The sequence below is a fragment of the Aspergillus lucknowensis genome (genome assembly GCF_044049455.1).
Source record: "Aspergillus lucknowensis strain CBS 449.75 chromosome Unknown BJX67scaffold_24, whole genome shotgun sequence".
NCBI lineage: Eukaryota > Fungi > Ascomycota > Eurotiomycetes > Eurotiales > Aspergillaceae > Aspergillus > Aspergillus lucknowensis.
The window spans coordinates 276,111-294,201 of record NW_027263568.1 but is presented as its reverse complement, the minus strand read 5'-3'; the positions used below and the strand labels follow the sequence as shown (position 1 = coordinate 294,201).

Below are 18,091 nucleotides of genomic sequence, written 5' to 3'. Positions count from 1 at the left end.
GATGACCGTGAAACTGTACTAGCCTGAAACTTGGGGTGTTTTGACTGGCTGTCAACCAGGGGTCAGCCAAACACCCACAGGCGGGGCCCTTGGGCCGCGGAGAGCGAGGCACTTCCGTTTATGAACCAGTGAGCCCAAAGTATTACTAATACAGGCTTCAAGTTGCTCCCTCCGCGCTCTCCTCTGCACACGCAAAACCATGAAGTGATCATTCGCCGTGGAATGGTGACGCGAATACCAGGGAACAAACGGTAAATGGCTGCCGCTCCGTCAAGAACCGATCAGCGCATAATCCTTCACTTCGTCAGTCCAAATCCACCACTCAAACTGATTCCACCGTGCTGAGCGCTTGCAGGATTACGACTGTTTCTATGCTTCCGTCTTCGAGGTTGAGCAGCCGATTCTGAAATCACTCCCCCTAGCCGTTCAACAAAAGCAAATTGTAGTAACTTGTAACTATGAAGCTCGGCGGCGGGGATTGCACAAGCTCCAATTGATCAAGGAGGCGAAACAAGTCTGTCCGGACGTCGTCATTATACTCGGAGAAGATCTCACAAAGTTCCGAGACGCATCAAAAGACCTCTACCTCTTTCTCAGGAGATTTGTCTGGGGAGAGAGGGTAGAGAAGTTAGGGTTTGATGAGATATTCATTGATGTAACCGACGTGATCACATACAATGCAGCGTTGCTGAACCCCAACGACTTGACGCATTCGTTCTTTCACCTTGATCGTCAAGACCCTACAGTTGGCTTTGATTTTGATGCCACCGTCATATATGGCCCTACCTACCCTGATGGTGCTGACAACACGGCACGCCTGGGATCGGAGGCAGAGGTCGGCCCCTCAGACCTTCACTTGAGACTCCTCCTCGCTTCCCACCTAGCCGGCTATCTGCGTGGCCAACTTGAGGACAAAAAGGGTTACACAGCCACGGCGGGTATCTCAACTTCTAAACTCCTGGCTAAACTAGCGGGCACTGTCCATAAACCGAACAGTCAGACGACGCTCCTCCCACCCTATGCTACGAGGAACGATGGCGAGGAAAGCAACGTGCTTAATTTTCTTGATTCCTGTCAAATACGAGCAATTCCCGGCATTGGTTCAAAACTATCCAGCAAGATAAGATCATATATTGCAGCCTCGGGTTATGCAAAAGGTGAGGATGAACCTACAGTTCGTGATATACGTCTATGGCCCGGTATGGGCCCGTCCCTCTTGGATAGAATCCTAGGCGGGCCAGGGGCCCCTCGAGACATCGGTGTCCGAGTATGGGAACTTCTACATGGTGTAGACAACACCCAAGTCGCCGAGGCTCGTGATGTACCAACCCAAATCAGTATTGAGAACTCATACCGCTCCCTTGATAACTTCGAAGCTTCGCGCAAAGAGATGCTCGCGCTCGCTGCAAGTCTAATACGCCGAATGCGGACCGATTTGACAGAGAAGTACACTGAGTCGGAGGTGGAGGCTAGTGACACTGTCAGAGAAGGGGTCGAACGACACCAAAGGTCGAGGATACGGTGGCTTGCTCGTCCGCGTACCCTTCGTTTGTCTACTCTACCACGGTCAATCCCAGGCTCAGAGGGTGCCCGCAGCTACAGTCGCATGTCGCACTCGGCGTCCCTGCCCCAATACATCTTTAACCTTGACGAATCTGCGGATTCCCTGGCAGAGCGACTTGTTCGAGAATTAACCACCTCAATGTTCCGTAAGCTCCATCGGGAGCAGTCGGGGTGGAACTTGCGCGTTCTGAATCTCGCTGTGACGAATATGGTCGATGTCGCAGGGAAACAAAAAAGCGGCCGCGATATCGGAAAGATGCTCCAACCACAGGAGCTGGTGCCGAAAGACAGGTTCCCGGCGCCAGAGCCGGGGGGGATGCGTTCAGAAACGGATGCGCCCCAATCGACCCTAGCCAGAGCATCGGAGGCAGCGTGGGAGGAGAGCGATGAGGAGGATATCATGCCTGGTGTACACTGTAATACCTGTGGAGCGTTGATACCTCATTTTGCGCGCGTTGCGCACCAAGTATACCATTCGAGTTGCAGCCAAGAATGAGAAGCCTTCCCTAACACCTGACGAAACGCCAGTAAAGTCACCTTTATCGTATCTGGGGTCTCAAGGCGTTTAAGGCAGAAACAAGCTTCGCCAAAGACGAGCAACCTGTCAGCAATGAGCAGGACGGAGAATACAATCCCTGTCTCCCCATCAAACGCCCTTTGTTTCGTCGATGTTTCTCTAAGCGCCGTCTGCAATGACCAACGGCTGGATCCGGGGATGTCGGCTTCAGCTTTCCCACACCATCATTTTTTGTGACCAGTCTTCTTCTTTTTCCTTTTCACATCTCTTTCTGACACTGTCCTTCACTTGTTCTTGTTCGATTTTCTCCCATTTGAGTTGGTTGTTGAAAGCTCACACCTGCCAAGCCATCTGCTGCGTCTCCGATCAGCCTCCATCTGGCGTCTCCGATCATCGTCCTATTTTTCTCATCATCAAAGCCTCCCCACCCTTCAGGCTGAGCCGGACGCTGCCAGGGGAGTCATCAAGTTGCTTCCGGGTATCAGTTTGTCAGGCTGCTGAAGAATTTTACGGTCCTGCTGCAGGAACTCTGAATCAAGTCCCTCATTCTTTCGTTGTTGCCTAGTTTCTGAGGCCTGTTATGCGATGAATTCGTGAAGTGGACTGGACACGTTCTTTTCGCCCCTTTTTTTGGACTTTTTTTGCCCAGACAACCTTTACTGGTGCCAGTGTTGAACAGCCTTGAGCCTTTCCTCAGGCTGTTCACCAACTCCAGCAACCATGAGGTTCCTTAGTCCCGTATTGCTCTTTGCTACGGGTTTGCTCTCACTCTTTACAACCACGGTGCAAGGTAAATGTCCCTCCAAGTGTGTGACTGGCTTGGATTCCGCTGATGGATTTTCCTCTCGCAGCTCGGTCACAGGCGCCGAATGCCATTCGGCATGTTTCATCTCTCGACCAGCCGGCGATCAAAGCTCCCTCAAAGACGAACCGCGTAGATCACCTCTCGCATTTCGATATTACGTTTAGCATCCATGATAAAGGGCAGCAAATAAAGCTTGAATTGGAACCGAATCATGATATCCTCGCTGACGATGCGTTTGTACAATACCTCGGTGGTGACGGGAAAGTCCACACGGAAGAACCTATCTCGCGTCATCAACACAAGGTCTTCAAGGGAAGGACTCTAGTTGGGAGGGGGAAAGGGAGCGGGATGTGGTCTCCGGTAGGGTGGACAAGGGTATACATAACGAGGGATGGTCCTGAACCGCTCTTCGAAGGGGTTTTCAATATCCATGGTGACAACCACCATGTCGAGCTACAATCGACTTACCTCCGAAAGAAGCGTCCCCAGGATGCCGACATACCCAAACAAGAGGAGGAATATATGGTTTTCTATCGCGACTCCGACATGCTAAGGTCTGCCGATACTCCCACACATTCGGACCTCAAACGATCTCTATCGACGAACGATTCCGTGTCGGGTTCTACGTGCCAGGCCGATGAACTTGGCTTCAACTCCAATCCCGACCACCCCGTCCTTCAGTCCTTTATCAGGGAAAATACGAGTGGATGGGCCTCAATGCCAATCAGCTCTCTCTTTGGTCTAGGCGTGAGTAAACGGTCCGGTGACATCGGTACTGTTCCCGGAAATGGAGGTGGCGGCGTCAATTTGGAAGGTACAATTGGTGACACAAACGGCTGTCCGACTACGAAGCAGGTGGCATTGATCGGGGTTGCAACGGATTGTTCGTTCTGGGAGAAGTTCGACGGCAGGGAGTCAGTTCAACAGGCGGTAATAAGCATGGTCAACAGTGCATCGAACGTCTTTGAGGATTCCTTCAATATATCCATCGGGCTGCGGAATATAACAGTCACGGATAAGGATTGCACGGACACCGGTTCGACTGCCGCCCCGTGGAATATGCCATGCTCGCAGGGGAACATCACCCAGCGGTTGGATCTCTTTTCTCAGTGGCGTGGGCAGCAATCAGATAACAACGCCTATTGGACGTTGATGAGTGATTGCAGCACTGGATCAGAGGTTGGACTGGCATGGCTGGGGCAACTATGCATTAACCAGGTCTCCAGCGACGGAGCTAGCTCAGTCAGCGGGACCAACGTCGTTGTCTCCACTGGTGGTGCCGGATGGCAGATTTTTGCACACGAATCTGGTCACACTTTTGGAGCAATTCACGACTGCACAGCACAGACATGCGCCCAAAATCTGCAGGACTCGTCGCAGTGTTGCCCGTTGACTTCTTCCACATGTGACGCGAAGGGAGATTATCTTATGAACCCAAGTACTGCTTCGGATGTTACCCAGTTTTCGCAGTGTACGATCGGCAATATCTGCGCTGCCCTGGGCCGTAACAGCGTCAAGTCAGACTGCCTGTCTGCTAATCGAGGCATCGTCACTTTTACCCGCGCCCAATGCGGGAATGGTATTGTCGAAGCTGGTGAGGACTGCGATTGTGGCGGTGAAGAGGCGTGCGGAGATAATCAGTGCTGCGATGCGCGCACTTGCAAGTTCACGGAAGGATCTACGTGCGATGATTCCAACGATAACTGCTGCAATTCTTGCAAGCTCGCAGCAGCAGGGACAGTCTGCCGCCCCAGCACTGGTATATGCGACCTGGAAGAGACATGTACCGGGAATTCAAGCAGCTGTCCCTCAGACTCTTTCAAGAAAGACGGTGATAGCTGCGGTGACGACGGGTTGGCGTGTGCCAGCGGCCAGTGTACAAGTCGCGACGCCCAATGCCAAAGCATGATGGGGTCACTGGCGGGTACCAACGATACAAGTGCGTGTGATGGACCTTGGAACTCATGCCAGTTATACTGCGATGATCCGTCTGGAATTTCTGGGTTGACGAGTCAGACATGTGCTACTAACGAGCAAAACTTCCTCGATGGCACTCCCTGCGAAAACGGTGGACGCTGCAGAAATGGCCGTTGCGAGGGCGGAAAGAGCTGGATCGAAGCTCACAAAAATATTATCATTCCAGTCGCCGCAGGGGTTGGAGGTTTGATAGTATTGGCGATCCTAGTATGCATCTTCAGGCGCTGTCGCCGCACTCGCTATACAATGAAGCCCATGCCCCCAGCTGGCTATGGCGGCTGGAGCAGGCAAATGCCCCCCCAACCTCAGCAAACTCCGATGAGACGGTTATCGCGTGCTCTGCGACCCGGCCAAGGCCCGCCGCCCGCTCAAGCGGGATATCCAGGGCCATATCGAGTGCCGTACCCAGATCCTCCCGAGAGACTTTATGACGGTCCGTCTCCACGAGGCCCTCCCCACGGCCCATCTCCGTACCCTACTCCGTACCCAGCATACCCCGTTGAACGAAGGTATGATGATGGCCCTCCCCCGGGTTATATGCAGACGGTGCGGTACGCATAGAGTTGTATATATCCTGTTTTTTCTTTTTCTTGTGAATATGTTGCATAAAGCTTGGTTTGGCGCAGGTATAGATCCATCATAAATCCAGGGCTCTTACAAATCTGGTGTTTGGTTTCTTTGGTTCCCGTAATTGTTGTGCCAGGAATATTGGGGTTATTATTTATTTTCGGCGCCATGCTGCTGTCTGTCTATATCTAACGCGAAACATAGAGAATGTAATTTCCGCCAACAGTATCCAAGGTGAAGGGCATTTTACCATTATCGTCTTGCCGTTTGAAAGGCGAGGTTTTGTTTCAGTGTGGGAAGAAGTCGTGGCTGGGAAAGTTGTTTTCGGCTACATAGCAAGAAGGGTAGTCAGGCTCACATCCTTAGATCTGCCAACTACTTCGGAGAAAGGGAACATTTGACCTGAAGTCATCCAAGATTCCTAAACCCGTAGGAAAAGCTAAGAACGGTACAACAGCACAGACAAAAACCGGGAAACTATATAAAGCACCGTAAGTCAAGCAAGTAAGCAAAATCCCAGTCACTCGGCGCCCACCAATGCCTAGGTAAGTGAAACAATAACATCCAATCAAGCTTGGAGTACAGACATATCAAAGTAAAAAGAGGCCCCAATCCCAAGTATCTCATGCATGGAGTGGGTGGCCTTTCAGGAATGAGACTTGGGTAGATGAGATCACTGCCAACATATACTCACAAACGCCTCCCTTGTCACACCACCAACGCCCTCAAGGTCAAACTCCTCGATCATTGCGCGAAGCTCCTCCTCTTCCAATCCTGTCTCGCCTAACTCCCGCGCCACGCGGCGCAAGTCCTCAAGATCAATGAATCCCTTCCCGCCTTCGTCAAACAGTTCAAACGCTCGAAGAATCTCATCTCGCGGGTCTCGCTCGAGGATCTTTACCGCCGTAACAGCCTGGAACGCAGAAAGGGGCATGAGCAGGTTTGACGGATGCTGAGGATTCGAAGCCGGTGCGGCCTTCGGTTGCTGTGGGTGCTGTGAGGATTGTTGGGTGCCGCCTTGCCCCTGGACCTGGGGACGGGGTACACCGTACGTCGTTAAGAGGGAGATGAGTTCTTGTTTGGGGAGGGTGAATCCGAGGGCGCGAAAGGCGACGCGGAGTTCGTGGTAGTCTAGATGCCTGTCGCGGTCGAGATCAAAGAGGGTAAACTGACAAACAGAAGAAAAACCTGACGTTAGCCTTTATGCATAAGATTTCGAACACTCAAAGCGCCTTGACTCGTACAGCTTCATTGACTTCCTCCCTTTGCTCCTCCGTCAACCGGCTCAGCGGATTCGACTCTTGCGCCGGGCCATGTGTTTGCGCGTGGGCCTGCTGCTGCGGCGGTGCCTGCTGGCTTGCTTTCGTGGGGTCGGGTCCAAAATCCCCTGCACTGGCGGCTCCCACGCCGCGACGGGAAAAGGTCGAGGCGCTATATGGGTTCGCGTTGGCGTTTAGCGATCGGTCGGGGAGTTTGCCCGCTGTGTAAGAGCGCGACCCGAATGGCTGCCCGGACGAAGCCATGGCGACAGGCCGGTGTTGTTTGGATTGTTGAGAGCCGGTTGACGCTGTTGGTGACAAAGGCGGGTTGGGTGGAGATTAAGAGGGTAAAAGGAAGTAATTGTCGTCTGAAGGAGAGGTAAGCGGGGGAAATGAGTGGGGAGGGCGTGGGAGGAGGGGTGGTTGTCTGGACTTTTGATCTTCTCTGTCGCTTTGTTGCAGTGTCGATGTCTTGCAAGACTTTGGCCGACGCGACGCGGAGCGGTGGGTGGACCTGCCTCTGATTGGCTGAGATGCTCTATACAAGGGCAAGCAGTGAACAGAAGCTTGAAGGCTGAATATTCGACAATGATCTGGCTTGTAGATATTATTTAATTATTTCATGTGTTGCAGAGTGTGCTCTATTTACAGAAGGGCGGGTATCAGATTTTATAAAGCAAGGGTTTGGCCCTTGCGACGCCAAAGCAGCGTGGTAGAGGAGAGGAGGTTTTCGGAAGAGAAGCCTGGAGTCCAGGCCCGGGAAATGAGCAGTCCATATCACTTCCCGGTCCTCAAGTCGGGATCGATTTGAGTCCCGAGATCTCGGTCTTCCAGAAATTGTCGGCCCTGCAACTTGTCTGGGAGATAATCCTGGACGACCTCGCCGTTGAGATAATTTGGATTGTACTTGTATTCCTTCCCGTACCCAAGCTCCTTCATCAGTCGCGTTGGCGCGTTGCGTAGATGGATAGGAATGGGCAAGCCCGCAACCCCCGGCTCCGACAGTGCCGCAAAGGCATTATTGAGACCTCGATAGGCCCGAGTGCTTTTAGATGACAATGCCATGGCCACCGTTGCATGGGCAAGATTGATCCGTGCTTCGGGGAGCCCAATCTTCTCCACCGCGGAATGCGTCGAGATCGCGAGTGTCAGCATGCTGTGATCGGCTAAACCAATGTCCTCCGAGGCAACGACAATCAATCGTCGGGCGATGTACAGGGGATCCTCGCCTGACTGGATCATGCGGGCAAGGTAATATAATGCGGCGTCAGGGTCGCTGCCCCGGATGGATTTGTGGAAAGCGGAAATCGTGTCATAGTGCTGATCCCCAGCACGATCATAAACAAACGTCTTGGTTAAAGCCCGCTTTATCTCGTCTTTCGTCATCGCGGGCCGTTTTGACAGATTCATTGCCAGCTCTAGCAAGTTTAATGACGTTCGCGCATCCCCATCAGCAAACCTTGCCAGATAGCCCAGCAGCTCGTCGTCTACCAGAGCAGAAGGCGCATAATTCGGGCCCTCAGTTTGTAGGGCGCGGTCTAATATAGATTTGACATCTTCGTCTGCGAGCTTTGATAACGTGAAGGTCCTGCATCTGGAAAGGAGGGCATTCTGGACTTTAAAGGATGGGTTCTCAGTTGTCGCCCCAATCAGCGTAACTTGGCCGCTCTCGACGGGGCCCAAAAATACGTCCTGCTGAGATTTCGAGAATCGGTGAATCTCATCGCAGAATATGATCGTTTTCCTTCCCGTCAAGCTGAGCTCACTTCTCGCGTCGCCGAATATCTTCTTGCACTCTGCAACTCCGGTGCTGGTGCTATTGATTTCGACGAACCTGCTCCCCACCATGGAAGCGATGACCCGCGCGATTGTTGTCTTCCCAGTTCCAGGGCCGCCCCACAGGATCATACTTGGGACCCGGTCCTCCTCGATGAGTCCCCGTAGGACACCAGTCGGACCAACCAGCTCTTGACCACATACTTCGTCAAGAGTTCGGGGGCGCATCCGCTCGGCTAACGGCGCAGCTTTCTGAAAGGCGTTAACCTTCGGTTTCTTTGGGGCAGACTCTAACGCATCTTCTGGCTGCGAGCGGGTCACATTATCGTCAGGGAGAGCGCTGCCGTTCTGCGTAACCGTTCTTTTGCCATTGAGGTTGCGGAGCGGAGAGGAATCCGAAGGGCCATCACGCTGAGCGGAAGCTTTTCGAGTTGAAGACGGCTGGAAAAAGGCCGGAACTGGGGTGTTCTGAGAGGGGGAGGGGTGGCTGGAGCTCAGTGTTGGCTCTTCGATGAATTGCTGGCAGTCAGAGTCGATATGATCATTGATCTTGAGCGAGGAGACAGCTTTTCCACAGATGGGGCACAACACCATGGTTCAATCACCAGCAGCCGAGCCTTACAATTGAGGTAAGCATTGAAGGGACACAGGATGAGATATCTCGAAAATTCGGCTGTCTAGCTTGAATATGAGCTGTCTGATCTGACCGACGCGTGCACGCGTGAAGGTGATTAGATAAGAGCTGTTGTTGCCTGAGGCCTACAATTCCCGCGTCAGGCAGCTTGTCTGGTCGCTCTGGACAAGGAATCAAATCCAGCGCTTTTCCCCCAGCAAGAGCACGCGACAGTCGGCAGTAATTCCTCAGTTTCACTTTTCTTTCATCCTACTTTCGCTTCACCCCGGCTTCTGAACCCTTTATTTCCCATCTGACAAAACGCCGCATTCCGGTGCCCGCGATTGGACGAGGATGACTTCCAAGTGGCGTTCCCCATCGGATGGTGGCGATCCCCGCGATGTCCAGACCGTTACTTATCAGACACTCGATATATTAAACTCCCACGCTTCCTCCACTTCTCCAATGCGTGTTTCAGGTGCATTTCACCCGGCGTAGCCGAGAAAGTCTGAATCATGGCTCCCGGCGTCTTATTACAACCTTCACAGTCGGACCTTGAAGCAACTGCCACAGCCAAAGGGCCTGCTACATCATTGGCACAGCTCACTGAAGACTGGGATGACGCTCTTCGCTTCTATCTCAATGGCACGAAGGTGGTCCTTGACTCTTTCGACCCAGAAATCACTCTGTTGGAATACCTGAGGGGTATCGGATTAACAGGGACAAAGCTAGGTTGCGCAGAGGGTGGCTGCGGTGCCTGCACGGTGGTACGTTGCTAGCCCCATGATATCATCGTCACAACCTACCTCCCTACTGACCTCGGAGCAGGTAGTCTCGCAGCTCAACCCCACTACGAAGAAGCTTTACCATGCTTCGGTGAACGCTTGTATCGCGCCACTGGTTAGTGTCGATGGGAAGCATGTTATCACTGTGGAAGGAATTGGCAATGTGAAGAATCCTCATGCAGTCCAGCAGCGGCTGGCTGTCGGCAACGGAAGCCAGTGCGGTTTCTGTACTCCTGGAATTGTGATGGTATGCTATTTTAATAATATTTAATGTAACGGCGCTGACCTCCTCAAGAGTCTTTATGCTCTTCTGCGAAACGATCCCCAACCCTCCGAACATGTGGTAGAGGAGGCTTTTGATGGGAACTTATGTCGTTGTACTGGATATCGGCCAATTCTTGATGCTGCTCAGAGCTTCACCACGCCCACGGGGTGCGGAAAAGCGCGTGCCAATGGGGGCACTGGGTGTTGTATGGAAAAGCAGAACGGCGCCGATGGTTGTTGCAAGGGATCGTTACTCGACAGCGCTGATAAAGCCACCCACAAATTTGTGTCCCCCGATTTCATTGATTACAAGCCCGATACTGAATTGATCTTCCCGCCCTCCCTCTGGAAGCAGGAGCTGCGCCCACTAGCTTTGGGTAACAAGCGAAAGAAGTGGTACCGGCCAGTTACTGTACAACAGCTCCTAGAAATCAAGAGCGTCCACCCCGATGCCAAGCTGATAGGTGGAAGCACCGAGACGCAGATTGAGATCAAGTTCAAGCAGATGCGCTACGATGCCTCTGTATACCTTGGAGATCTCGCCGAACTCCGGCAGTTTACCTTCCGTGACAATTATTTGGAGATCGGTGCGAATATCTCACTCACCGATCTTGAATCTGTGTGCGATCAAGCTCTTGAACGCTATGGACCAACGCGAGGGCAGCCCTTCACGGCCATCAAGAAGCAGCTCCGCTATTTTGCTGGCAGGCAGATCAGGAATGTAGCCTCACCAGCCGGTAATCTGGCGACCGCTTCGCCAATATCAGATCTCAACCCCGTCTTTGTTGCTACGAACACCACCCTCATCGCCAAGTCGCTGGAGAAGGAAACACAGATTCCCATGGCCGAGTTCTTCAAAGGTTACAGGTCCACAGCTCTCCCACCCGATGCTATCATTGCGAGCCTGCGGATTCCCATTGCAGCAGAAAGTGGAGAGTATATGCGAGCATACAAACAATCCAAGAGGAAGGATGATGATATTGCGATCGTGAATGCCGCTCTGCGCGTGTCTCTCTCGCCCTCGCACGACGTCACTGGCGTGAATCTTGTCTTTGGCGGCATGGCACCCATGACAGTATCCGCGCGGAATGCCGAAGAATTTTTAGCCGGGAAGAAATTTACTAGTCCAGCAACCCTTGAAGGCACCATGGGCGCTCTGGAGCGGGATTTCGATCTCAAATTCGGTGTTCCAGGTGGCATGGCAACCTATCGAAGATCCCTTGCTTTGGGGTTCTTCTACAGATTTTATCACGACGTATTGGCCCAGCTTGGTGCTAACAGGACCGACGTGGATGATAGTGTTGTTACCGAGATCGGGCGGGCGATTTCCACGGGGTACAAAGATCATGAAGCTTCAGCAGCTTACCAGCAAAGGGTTCTAGGTCGAGCTGGTCCCCATGTGTCCGCGCTTAAACAGGCAACCGGAGAAGCCCAGTATACAGATGACATTCCCGTGCAGAAGAACGAACTATACGGGTGTATGGTCCTATCGACTAAGGCGCATGCCAATCTACTTCGTGTTGACACGGAAGCCGCCTTAGACGTATCGGGGGTGGTTGAGTACGTGAATCATACGGATCTCCCATCTCCGAGGGCAAACTGGTGGGGTGCCCCAAACTGTGACGAAGTTTTCTTCGCGGTTGACAAGGTTACCACGGCCGGGCAACCGATCGGTATGATTTTAGCAACTTCGGCAAGGGCTGCTGAAGAGGGTGCGAGAGCTGTGAAGGTCGAATATGAAGATCTACCGGTGATTCTTACAATTGAGGAGGCGATCGAAGCCGAGTCATTCTTTGAACATTTCCGATACATTAAGAACGGAGATCCTGAGAACGCCTTCAAGGAAGCCGACCAGGTGATCGAAGGTGTGACGCGAATGGGTGGTCAAGAACATTTTTACTTAGAAACCCAGGCCTGTGTGGCCATCCCGAAGCCTGAAGATGGTGAGATGGAAATTTGGAGTGGTACTCAGAATCCTACAGAAACGTAAGTACGAGGTTTCCCACCGGCGTACAGCAAAGCTGACAAGTTGTAGACAATCATATGTCGCACAAGTTACCGGCGTTGCATCCAACAAGATTGTCTCAAGGGTCAAGCGTCTTGGTGGAGGCTTTGGTGGGAAGGAGACACGCTCGGTCCAACTGGCGGGAATATGTGCAACTGCAGCGGCTAAGACGAGACGGCCAGTGCGTTGCATGCTCAACCGTGATGAAGACATTGCGACCTCCGGACAGCGTCACCCGTTCTATTGCCGATGGAAGGTCGGAGTATCAAAGGAGGGCAAGCTCCTTGCACTTGATGCCGACGTTTATGCTAACGGTGGACACACGCAAGATCTTTCTGGGGCTGTCGTGGAGCGCAGTCTATCCCATATTGACGGAGTGTACAGAATCCCAAATATGTATGTCCGCGGTCGTATCTGCAAGACGAACACGGTCTCGAACACTGCGTTCCGTGGATTCGGTGGCCCTCAGGGTATGTTCTTCGCCGAATCAATCATATCTGAGGTCGCAGATCACCTCGAAATTCCGGTAGAGGAGCTGCGACTGCTGAATATGTACGAACCGGGTGACAAGACGCATTTCAACCAAGAGCTCAAAGACTGGCATGTGCCCTTGATGTATGACCAGGTCCTTGAGGAAAGCTCATATCTAGAGCGCCGCAAGTCCGTGGAAGAATATAACCGGACACACAAATGGTCCAAGCGTGGAATGGCTATCATCCCCACGAAATTCGGCATCTCCTTCACGGCATTATTCCTAAACCAGGCAGGTGCTCTAGTCCACATCTATCATGATGGCAGCATCCTCGTTGCCCATGGGGGTGTTGAAATGGGTCAAGGACTTCACACCAAAATGGTTGCTATTGCTGCCGAAGCGCTGGGTGTCCCACAATCCGACGTCTTCATTTCCGAGACAGCCACAAATACCGTGGCCAATACCTCATCCACCGCCGCGTCCGCCAGTTCTGACCTAAACGGATACGCAATCTTCAACGCGTGTGAACAACTAAACGAACGCCTCCGCCCCTATCGCGAAAAGATGCCCAGTGCTACCATGAAGGAACTCGCTCATGCCGCATACTTCGACCGCGTCAACCTCTCTGCACAAGGTTACTACCGTACACCGGACATCGGCTACGTCTGGGGCGAGAACAAGGGCCAGATGTTCTTCTACTTCACGCAGGGTGTTACTGCAGCAGAGGTCGAAATCGATACGATTTCCGGTGATTGGACGCCGCTACGCGCCGACATTAAGATGGACGTCGGCCGCACCATCAACCCATCTATCGATTACGGGCAGATCGAGGGCGCCTATATCCAGGGTCAGGGCCTCTTCACGACAGAGGAGAGTCTCTGGCATCGCGGCTCGGGGCAGCTCTTCACGAAGGGACCAGGAAATTACAAGATCCCCGGCTTCCGAGATATCCCGCAAATCTTCAATGTCAGCCTTCTGAAGGACGTGGAGTGGGAGAATCTGCGCACAATCCAGCGGTCTCGCGGGGTGGGCGAGCCACCTCTGTTCATGGGGAGCGCTGCGTTCTTCGCAATTCGGGATGCCCTCAAAGCAGCCAGGAAAGAGTGGGGAGTTAGTGATGTCCTGCAGCTGGAGAGTCCTGCCACTCCTGAGCGGATCAGGATTAGCTGCGCTGACCCGATCATTGAGCGGGCGAGAGTCAGTCCGAAGGAAGGAGAGAAGAGCTTTTTCGTTGCGATATGAGCTACGGGCACGGCTTGAGCGGAATGGAGTTATGTCTTACGATTTTAATTGATACCTCTGATAGTCATAGTCTACATATAGTCATAGTATTATTGCAGACTATGTCTACACACCTCGACTACCTAGGTACCTGTTCGCTCCTTAGGGCCCAAAAGATCCCATTTATTGCCGTAGCAGTCAAGGAAGACAGCAACAACCCCATACTCCGCCTGCCTCGGCGCACTCACAAACTCGACCCCCTTCCCCCTCAGCCCTTTATAAACCTTCTCGAAATCATCCCCAGAATCAAGCGACCAAAAGAATCCCACCCGCCCCGCGAACTGCCTCCCCACAAGCGCCGTCTGCTCGGGGCCATCCGCCCGAGCGAGTAGGATACTCGCGCCCCCGTCAGCTGCCGACACTCTCTCCGCCTCTAACGCTGGATTCCCAAGATCATCTAGGTTGAAAGTTGCCGGGGGACGCACGACGACCCAGCGTTTCGGGCGGCCGTCGTTTGTGAGAGAGGGTTTGTCTTCAAGGACGGTGAAACCGAGGGTTTGTGTGAAGAAGGCGATTGCGGGGTCGTAGTCGTGGACGAGGAGGGTTACGAGGTTTAGCCCTGCGGGCATTGCGGTGGACAGTGTATGTACTGTGAATGTGGGGGAGGTGGATGCACAGCGTGCCTTGTTTCGACTTGTTTGATTCCGAAGCTTCGAGGGTTGAAGGTCTCACTCAGGCGTGGATTGGGATTGGGAGTTCCATTGAGGGAATACGAGAGGTTACTGAGGGGTAACTAGTTACTTTTCTGCCGTATGAATCAGCCTGGGTGGCATCTTGGTTCATTTTTGCTATATCTGAATCATCTAGATACATCAAGTATTATGTTTCAGTCAGTGATATGTGGGTATTGTTGTCAACGCTTGACCAGGTAAATGCTTGTTGTCCCCAACGCCAAGTACTGTGCCACCAGTGTACAAAAAGCAGGTGAGGGAACAAACGAAAGACTGGAGTAGGCGGCTGAAGAGCCGCGGAGTTAAAATTTTCAGTAAATCGAGGAAATTATCGTTTTTCAACGCCGTACTCAGCGTAGCTACTCCCACGCAGATCCGGTGCAGACACCTGAAGCGCGTTCCTCTGCCCCGCAAACCCTAACTTCTCGTCCTCGTAGCCAGTTTCGGTGGTCACCGCCACTGGTAAACCAGCGGATGCGAAAGTCCTTGCGGGCGGCTCATACTGGGGTGCGGGCTGAGATCGGGAGTTCGAACTCGTATCGGGAATCCCCGTGAGAGGCACGTCATGAAACCCATTCGCGTCAGGACCTACCGGGCCAGGCGCAGGGGCGCCACCCCCATCACCGCGGTTTCGCGCCTGGCTCCCAAAGAGGGAAAGGGCACGGACAACGCCGAAGAGCAGGTTCGCGCACCAGACAAGGAGGATGATGCCAGAGATGAGCGCTTCCGTTGCAATTCCGTTCTCGATTGCATTGGTGACACGGAAAACGACTTCAGTGATTTTGTTGGAGGTAGAGTCCCCGGCATCGGAGAGGAAACTGTCCGAGCTTCCGTCGTCGATACTTTCCGCGGCGCCGCGGGAGAAGGTGTCGTTAGGGAGAGCGGGGAAATCGATATTGGCGTGGTCGTGGACCCAGGTCAAGCCACGTTGGATGCCCTCAATTTTAAGGCCGATAAGGCAGTCGAAGACATCCATCATCGGGTTGTAGAGGACGGTTCCGCCGAAGGTATCATTGAGGACGCCAGTTGTCTTATCAACAAAGCCGTTAAGAGTGTCATTGACACCTGTTGTTGAGGTGTTGACCCAGCTGAAGACGTTCTGGTTCAGATCCGCGTTCATATCAGCAATCACACGGTTGGCGCTATCGGACCACTCGGCGGACGTTTCATCCAGACTCCCAACTATCTTGTCAGCGAAGGCACCAACTTCTGCAGAAAGCTGCGGTACAGCTTTCTCGACGGCCTGTAGGAGGAGGTACTGGCATAGACAGGCGAAAAGCCCTGCTAAACCAAGAGACAGGACGAATAAAGCTGGGGGAGAAGTAGCATATGCGATCACCCAGCGGACCAGGATCTGCCTGCGGCTGTTGCTGAATCGGCTGGCAGCTTTGATGCCTGTAGCGGAGGAGTAGGGCCGGGATACGATGTATATGACGTCCATCGGATCATGGGCTTCTTTGCGGACAAGCTGGGAGCGCTCTCTCTGAGCACGCCACCGGCGGATTTCCTGCCATGCCATGGGGAAGCACACGAGAACTGCGGCGATAGCCAGAACAGCAATGAAGATCTTCCGCGCTGTCTCAGCAATGTCCGCGACATGATCGAAGAACGAGTCGATTCCATCGCTTCCCTTGCAGAAACTCATTTGCTTCTTTTCAGGAACCGGTAGCGAGTCCCGGTCGAAGGTAAACGACCCCATGGACTCATTGACCAATTTCTTCACCTCGTCAAACGGGGTGCGGATGATGTTCTCCACGAAATCACTAACTTCGTCGAACGTCGGCACCGAGTTGTTGAGCTTGTCAAGACTATCGTCGATGGAAGATGGAAGCTGCGCATTCTCAAGGTCATCGATAAATCCATCAATATCCAATGTAGGAACGTGGAGGTCGTCGGTAAACCAGGTTGCTGCGTCGTTGAAATTCTCGATGATACCGTTGATGGTGTCTTCGAATTCTGACGCTTTGTCGCTAATACCCTCACCGATGGATTTGATTGTTGTGTTCAAAAAGTCGCTAGCGTCTTTTAATAAGCCAACTCCAACGTCAACAGTGCCACGAACAGCCATGGTAATAAGGCAGAGGTAAGTCTGATACAAAATCTTGATCATGAAGACAATAATCTCTTCAACGCCAGTCAACGTAAGCTCGAGCATCGTCTGGAGAGCGCTAACGGCCGTTTCAACGCCGGAAGCCGTCAGCTCATTCACTCCCCGCGCCAGATAATGGGGAGTCGAAGCCATGGCGCTACCCATCGATTCAACAGAGGTACATGCGGATAGTGCTTCCCGTCTGGCCGAATCCATGTTTGTGTTGAGGCTGGTAATGGCGATAAGAAGCCTGACCAGTACGAGGAGGAGCAGAACAGTCCATCGATTCATCCATATCTGCGACAGGCGCGATCGCAAGCCCATATATGGCGTGATGCCGTCCGGATGTAGTGGGATAATCTGCCCTCCTCCATTTGGATCATGAGCCCCATACGGAGGGAGGAGTGGAAATATAGATCGGGCGGATCTGGAGAAAATCATAACGAAGGCTAGAATCCGAAAGCAGTATAGGTCGTAGTCGAGGGAGGGGGCAACCAGCGGCCAGATAATAATGTCGAAGAGGCGTCAAAGAAGTTGTTGATGAATGAAGAGAAAGGAGCGTTCAGAACAAAGGACACTGACCAGCAGTTATTCACGAGAGCAGTAGAAAAATGGAATCTATAAAGAAGTCATGCCGCATTGAAATCTATTGAAAAGAAACTGAAACAGGAGGTAGTTAGTGTTCGTCGCGACCAAATATGGAAAAGAGAGAAGAACAATAGGATGAATAGAGAGGTGCTCTGGGGGTATCCCCTCCATTTATTCGAAATATGAGACAAAATAGAGAGCCATTAAACCAGTCAAAGACCAAAATAGTCCTTCAAGTGGGCATGTGGTCATAGAGACAAGCGTCTTCAACTTCCATGCGAACAATGGAAGAGAGAATCGAACGCAACACAAACCATCCAATGAGCGCTCAGTCCCAGTAGGTCTGTTTCATCTCGCGCTGGAATTCTTCAGCGGATAAATCCAGCGGATTCTGCAGAGCGCTTGCGCTGGCCAAATATAGTCTTCGTCGTGGGCGCTTAGAGCGCAGCATCATCGTCCAACCGCTTGGGTTCCACAGACGGCGCCAGGAGGAGTAGGCTGCCAGTGAAACAGAGCACCCCACAGTCTTCTTCCCGACAGATGAATAACATTGCTGGAAGAAACTCCCGGTGTCTTTTTTTGTTGACGAATTCAGGTGCGCGGCCCTTGCTGCTTCACTTGCCGCCAAAGCTCCCAGAGATTCCGTGGTGGATCATCGCTCGATTGGTGAGTAAGTGTCGAACATGCGAGTTCAACGCTCCATGTAACGCTTCATGTTCCCTCGGCTATATTTAGTGGCTCCTAAGTAATGTGCGATGAGCGGAAAGACGGCTGGCGATGATACGGAGGAAAAGGAGAGAGAGCACTTCAGGAAGACAAAGCGCACGTGACGAGTCAACAATGGGCAGCTTCAGCTTGG

The 18,091-nt window shown here is 52.6% G+C and overlaps 8 protein-coding genes across 8 annotated transcripts; 4 read left to right on the top strand and 4 right to left on the bottom strand.

Annotated features, from left to right (window-relative positions):
* Window positions 1-255: 255 nt before the first annotated feature.
* On the top strand, window positions 256-2,059 carry BJX67DRAFT_372528 (putative DNA polymerase iota; the record flags this gene model as incomplete). The annotated part of the gene is made up of 2 exons (XM_071031264.1): window positions 256-303; window positions 356-2,059. The coding sequence occupies 2 exons, from the start codon at window positions 256-258 to the stop codon at window positions 2,057-2,059; spliced, it is 1,752 nt and encodes a 583-aa protein (XP_070885575.1).
* A 98-nt stretch (window positions 2,060-2,157) lies between these two features.
* BJX67DRAFT_132979 (uncharacterized protein) lies at window positions 2,158-2,779 on the top strand. The gene has a single exon (XM_071024561.1). The coding sequence runs from the start codon at window positions 2,256-2,258 to the stop codon at window positions 2,643-2,645; it is 390 nt and encodes a 129-aa protein (XP_070885574.1). The 5' UTR covers window positions 2,158-2,255; the 3' UTR covers window positions 2,646-2,779.
* On the top strand, window positions 2,431-5,501 carry admB (ADAM family of metalloprotease ADM-B). The gene is made up of 2 exons (XM_071024562.1): window positions 2,431-2,870; window positions 2,932-5,501. The coding sequence occupies exons 1-2, from the start codon at window positions 2,801-2,803 to the stop codon at window positions 5,421-5,423; spliced, it is 2,562 nt and encodes an 853-aa protein (XP_070885573.1). The 5' UTR covers window positions 2,431-2,800; the 3' UTR covers window positions 5,424-5,501.
* Window positions 5,502-5,749: 248 nt separating this feature from the next.
* On the bottom strand, window positions 5,750-7,134 carry cdc31 (putative cell division control protein Cdc31). Its single transcript, XM_071029291.1, has 2 exons — window positions 6,674-7,134; window positions 5,750-6,597 (listed from the first exon to the last, which is right to left on the bottom strand). The coding sequence occupies exons 1-2, from the start codon at window positions 6,950-6,952 to the stop codon at window positions 6,103-6,105; spliced, it is 774 nt and encodes a 257-aa protein (XP_070885572.1). The 5' UTR covers window positions 6,953-7,134; the 3' UTR covers window positions 5,750-6,102.
* Window positions 7,135-7,282: 148 nt separating this feature from the next.
* Window positions 7,283-9,293, bottom strand: BJX67DRAFT_355227 (ssDNA-dependent ATPase MGS1). Its single transcript, XM_071029290.1, has one exon. The coding sequence runs from the start codon at window positions 9,056-9,058 to the stop codon at window positions 7,466-7,468; it is 1,593 nt and encodes a 530-aa protein (XP_070885571.1). The 5' UTR covers window positions 9,059-9,293; the 3' UTR covers window positions 7,283-7,465.
* Window positions 9,294-9,325: 32 nt separating this feature from the next.
* Window positions 9,326-13,906, top strand: BJX67DRAFT_132814 (putative xanthine dehydrogenase HxA). The gene is made up of 4 exons (XM_071024560.1): window positions 9,326-9,848; window positions 9,910-10,109; window positions 10,158-12,112; window positions 12,162-13,906. The coding sequence occupies exons 1-4, from the start codon at window positions 9,593-9,595 to the stop codon at window positions 13,843-13,845; spliced, it is 4,095 nt and encodes a 1,364-aa protein (XP_070885570.1). The 5' UTR covers window positions 9,326-9,592; the 3' UTR covers window positions 13,846-13,906.
* A 61-nt stretch (window positions 13,907-13,967) lies between these two features.
* On the bottom strand, window positions 13,968-14,453 carry BJX67DRAFT_381820 (Glyoxalase/Bleomycin resistance protein/Dihydroxybiphenyl dioxygenase; the record flags this gene model as incomplete). The annotated part of the gene is made up of 1 exon (XM_071033086.1): window positions 13,968-14,453. The coding sequence occupies one exon, from the start codon at window positions 14,451-14,453 to the stop codon at window positions 13,968-13,970; it is 486 nt and encodes a 161-aa protein (XP_070885569.1).
* Window positions 14,454-14,883: 430 nt separating this feature from the next.
* Window positions 14,884-17,085, bottom strand: prm1 (pheromone-regulated protein PRM1; the record flags this gene model as incomplete). The annotated part of the gene is made up of 1 exon (XM_071031263.1): window positions 14,884-17,085. The coding sequence occupies one exon, from the start codon at window positions 17,083-17,085 to the stop codon at window positions 14,884-14,886; it is 2,202 nt and encodes a 733-aa protein (XP_070885568.1).
* Window positions 17,086-18,091: the final 1,006 nt, after the last annotated feature.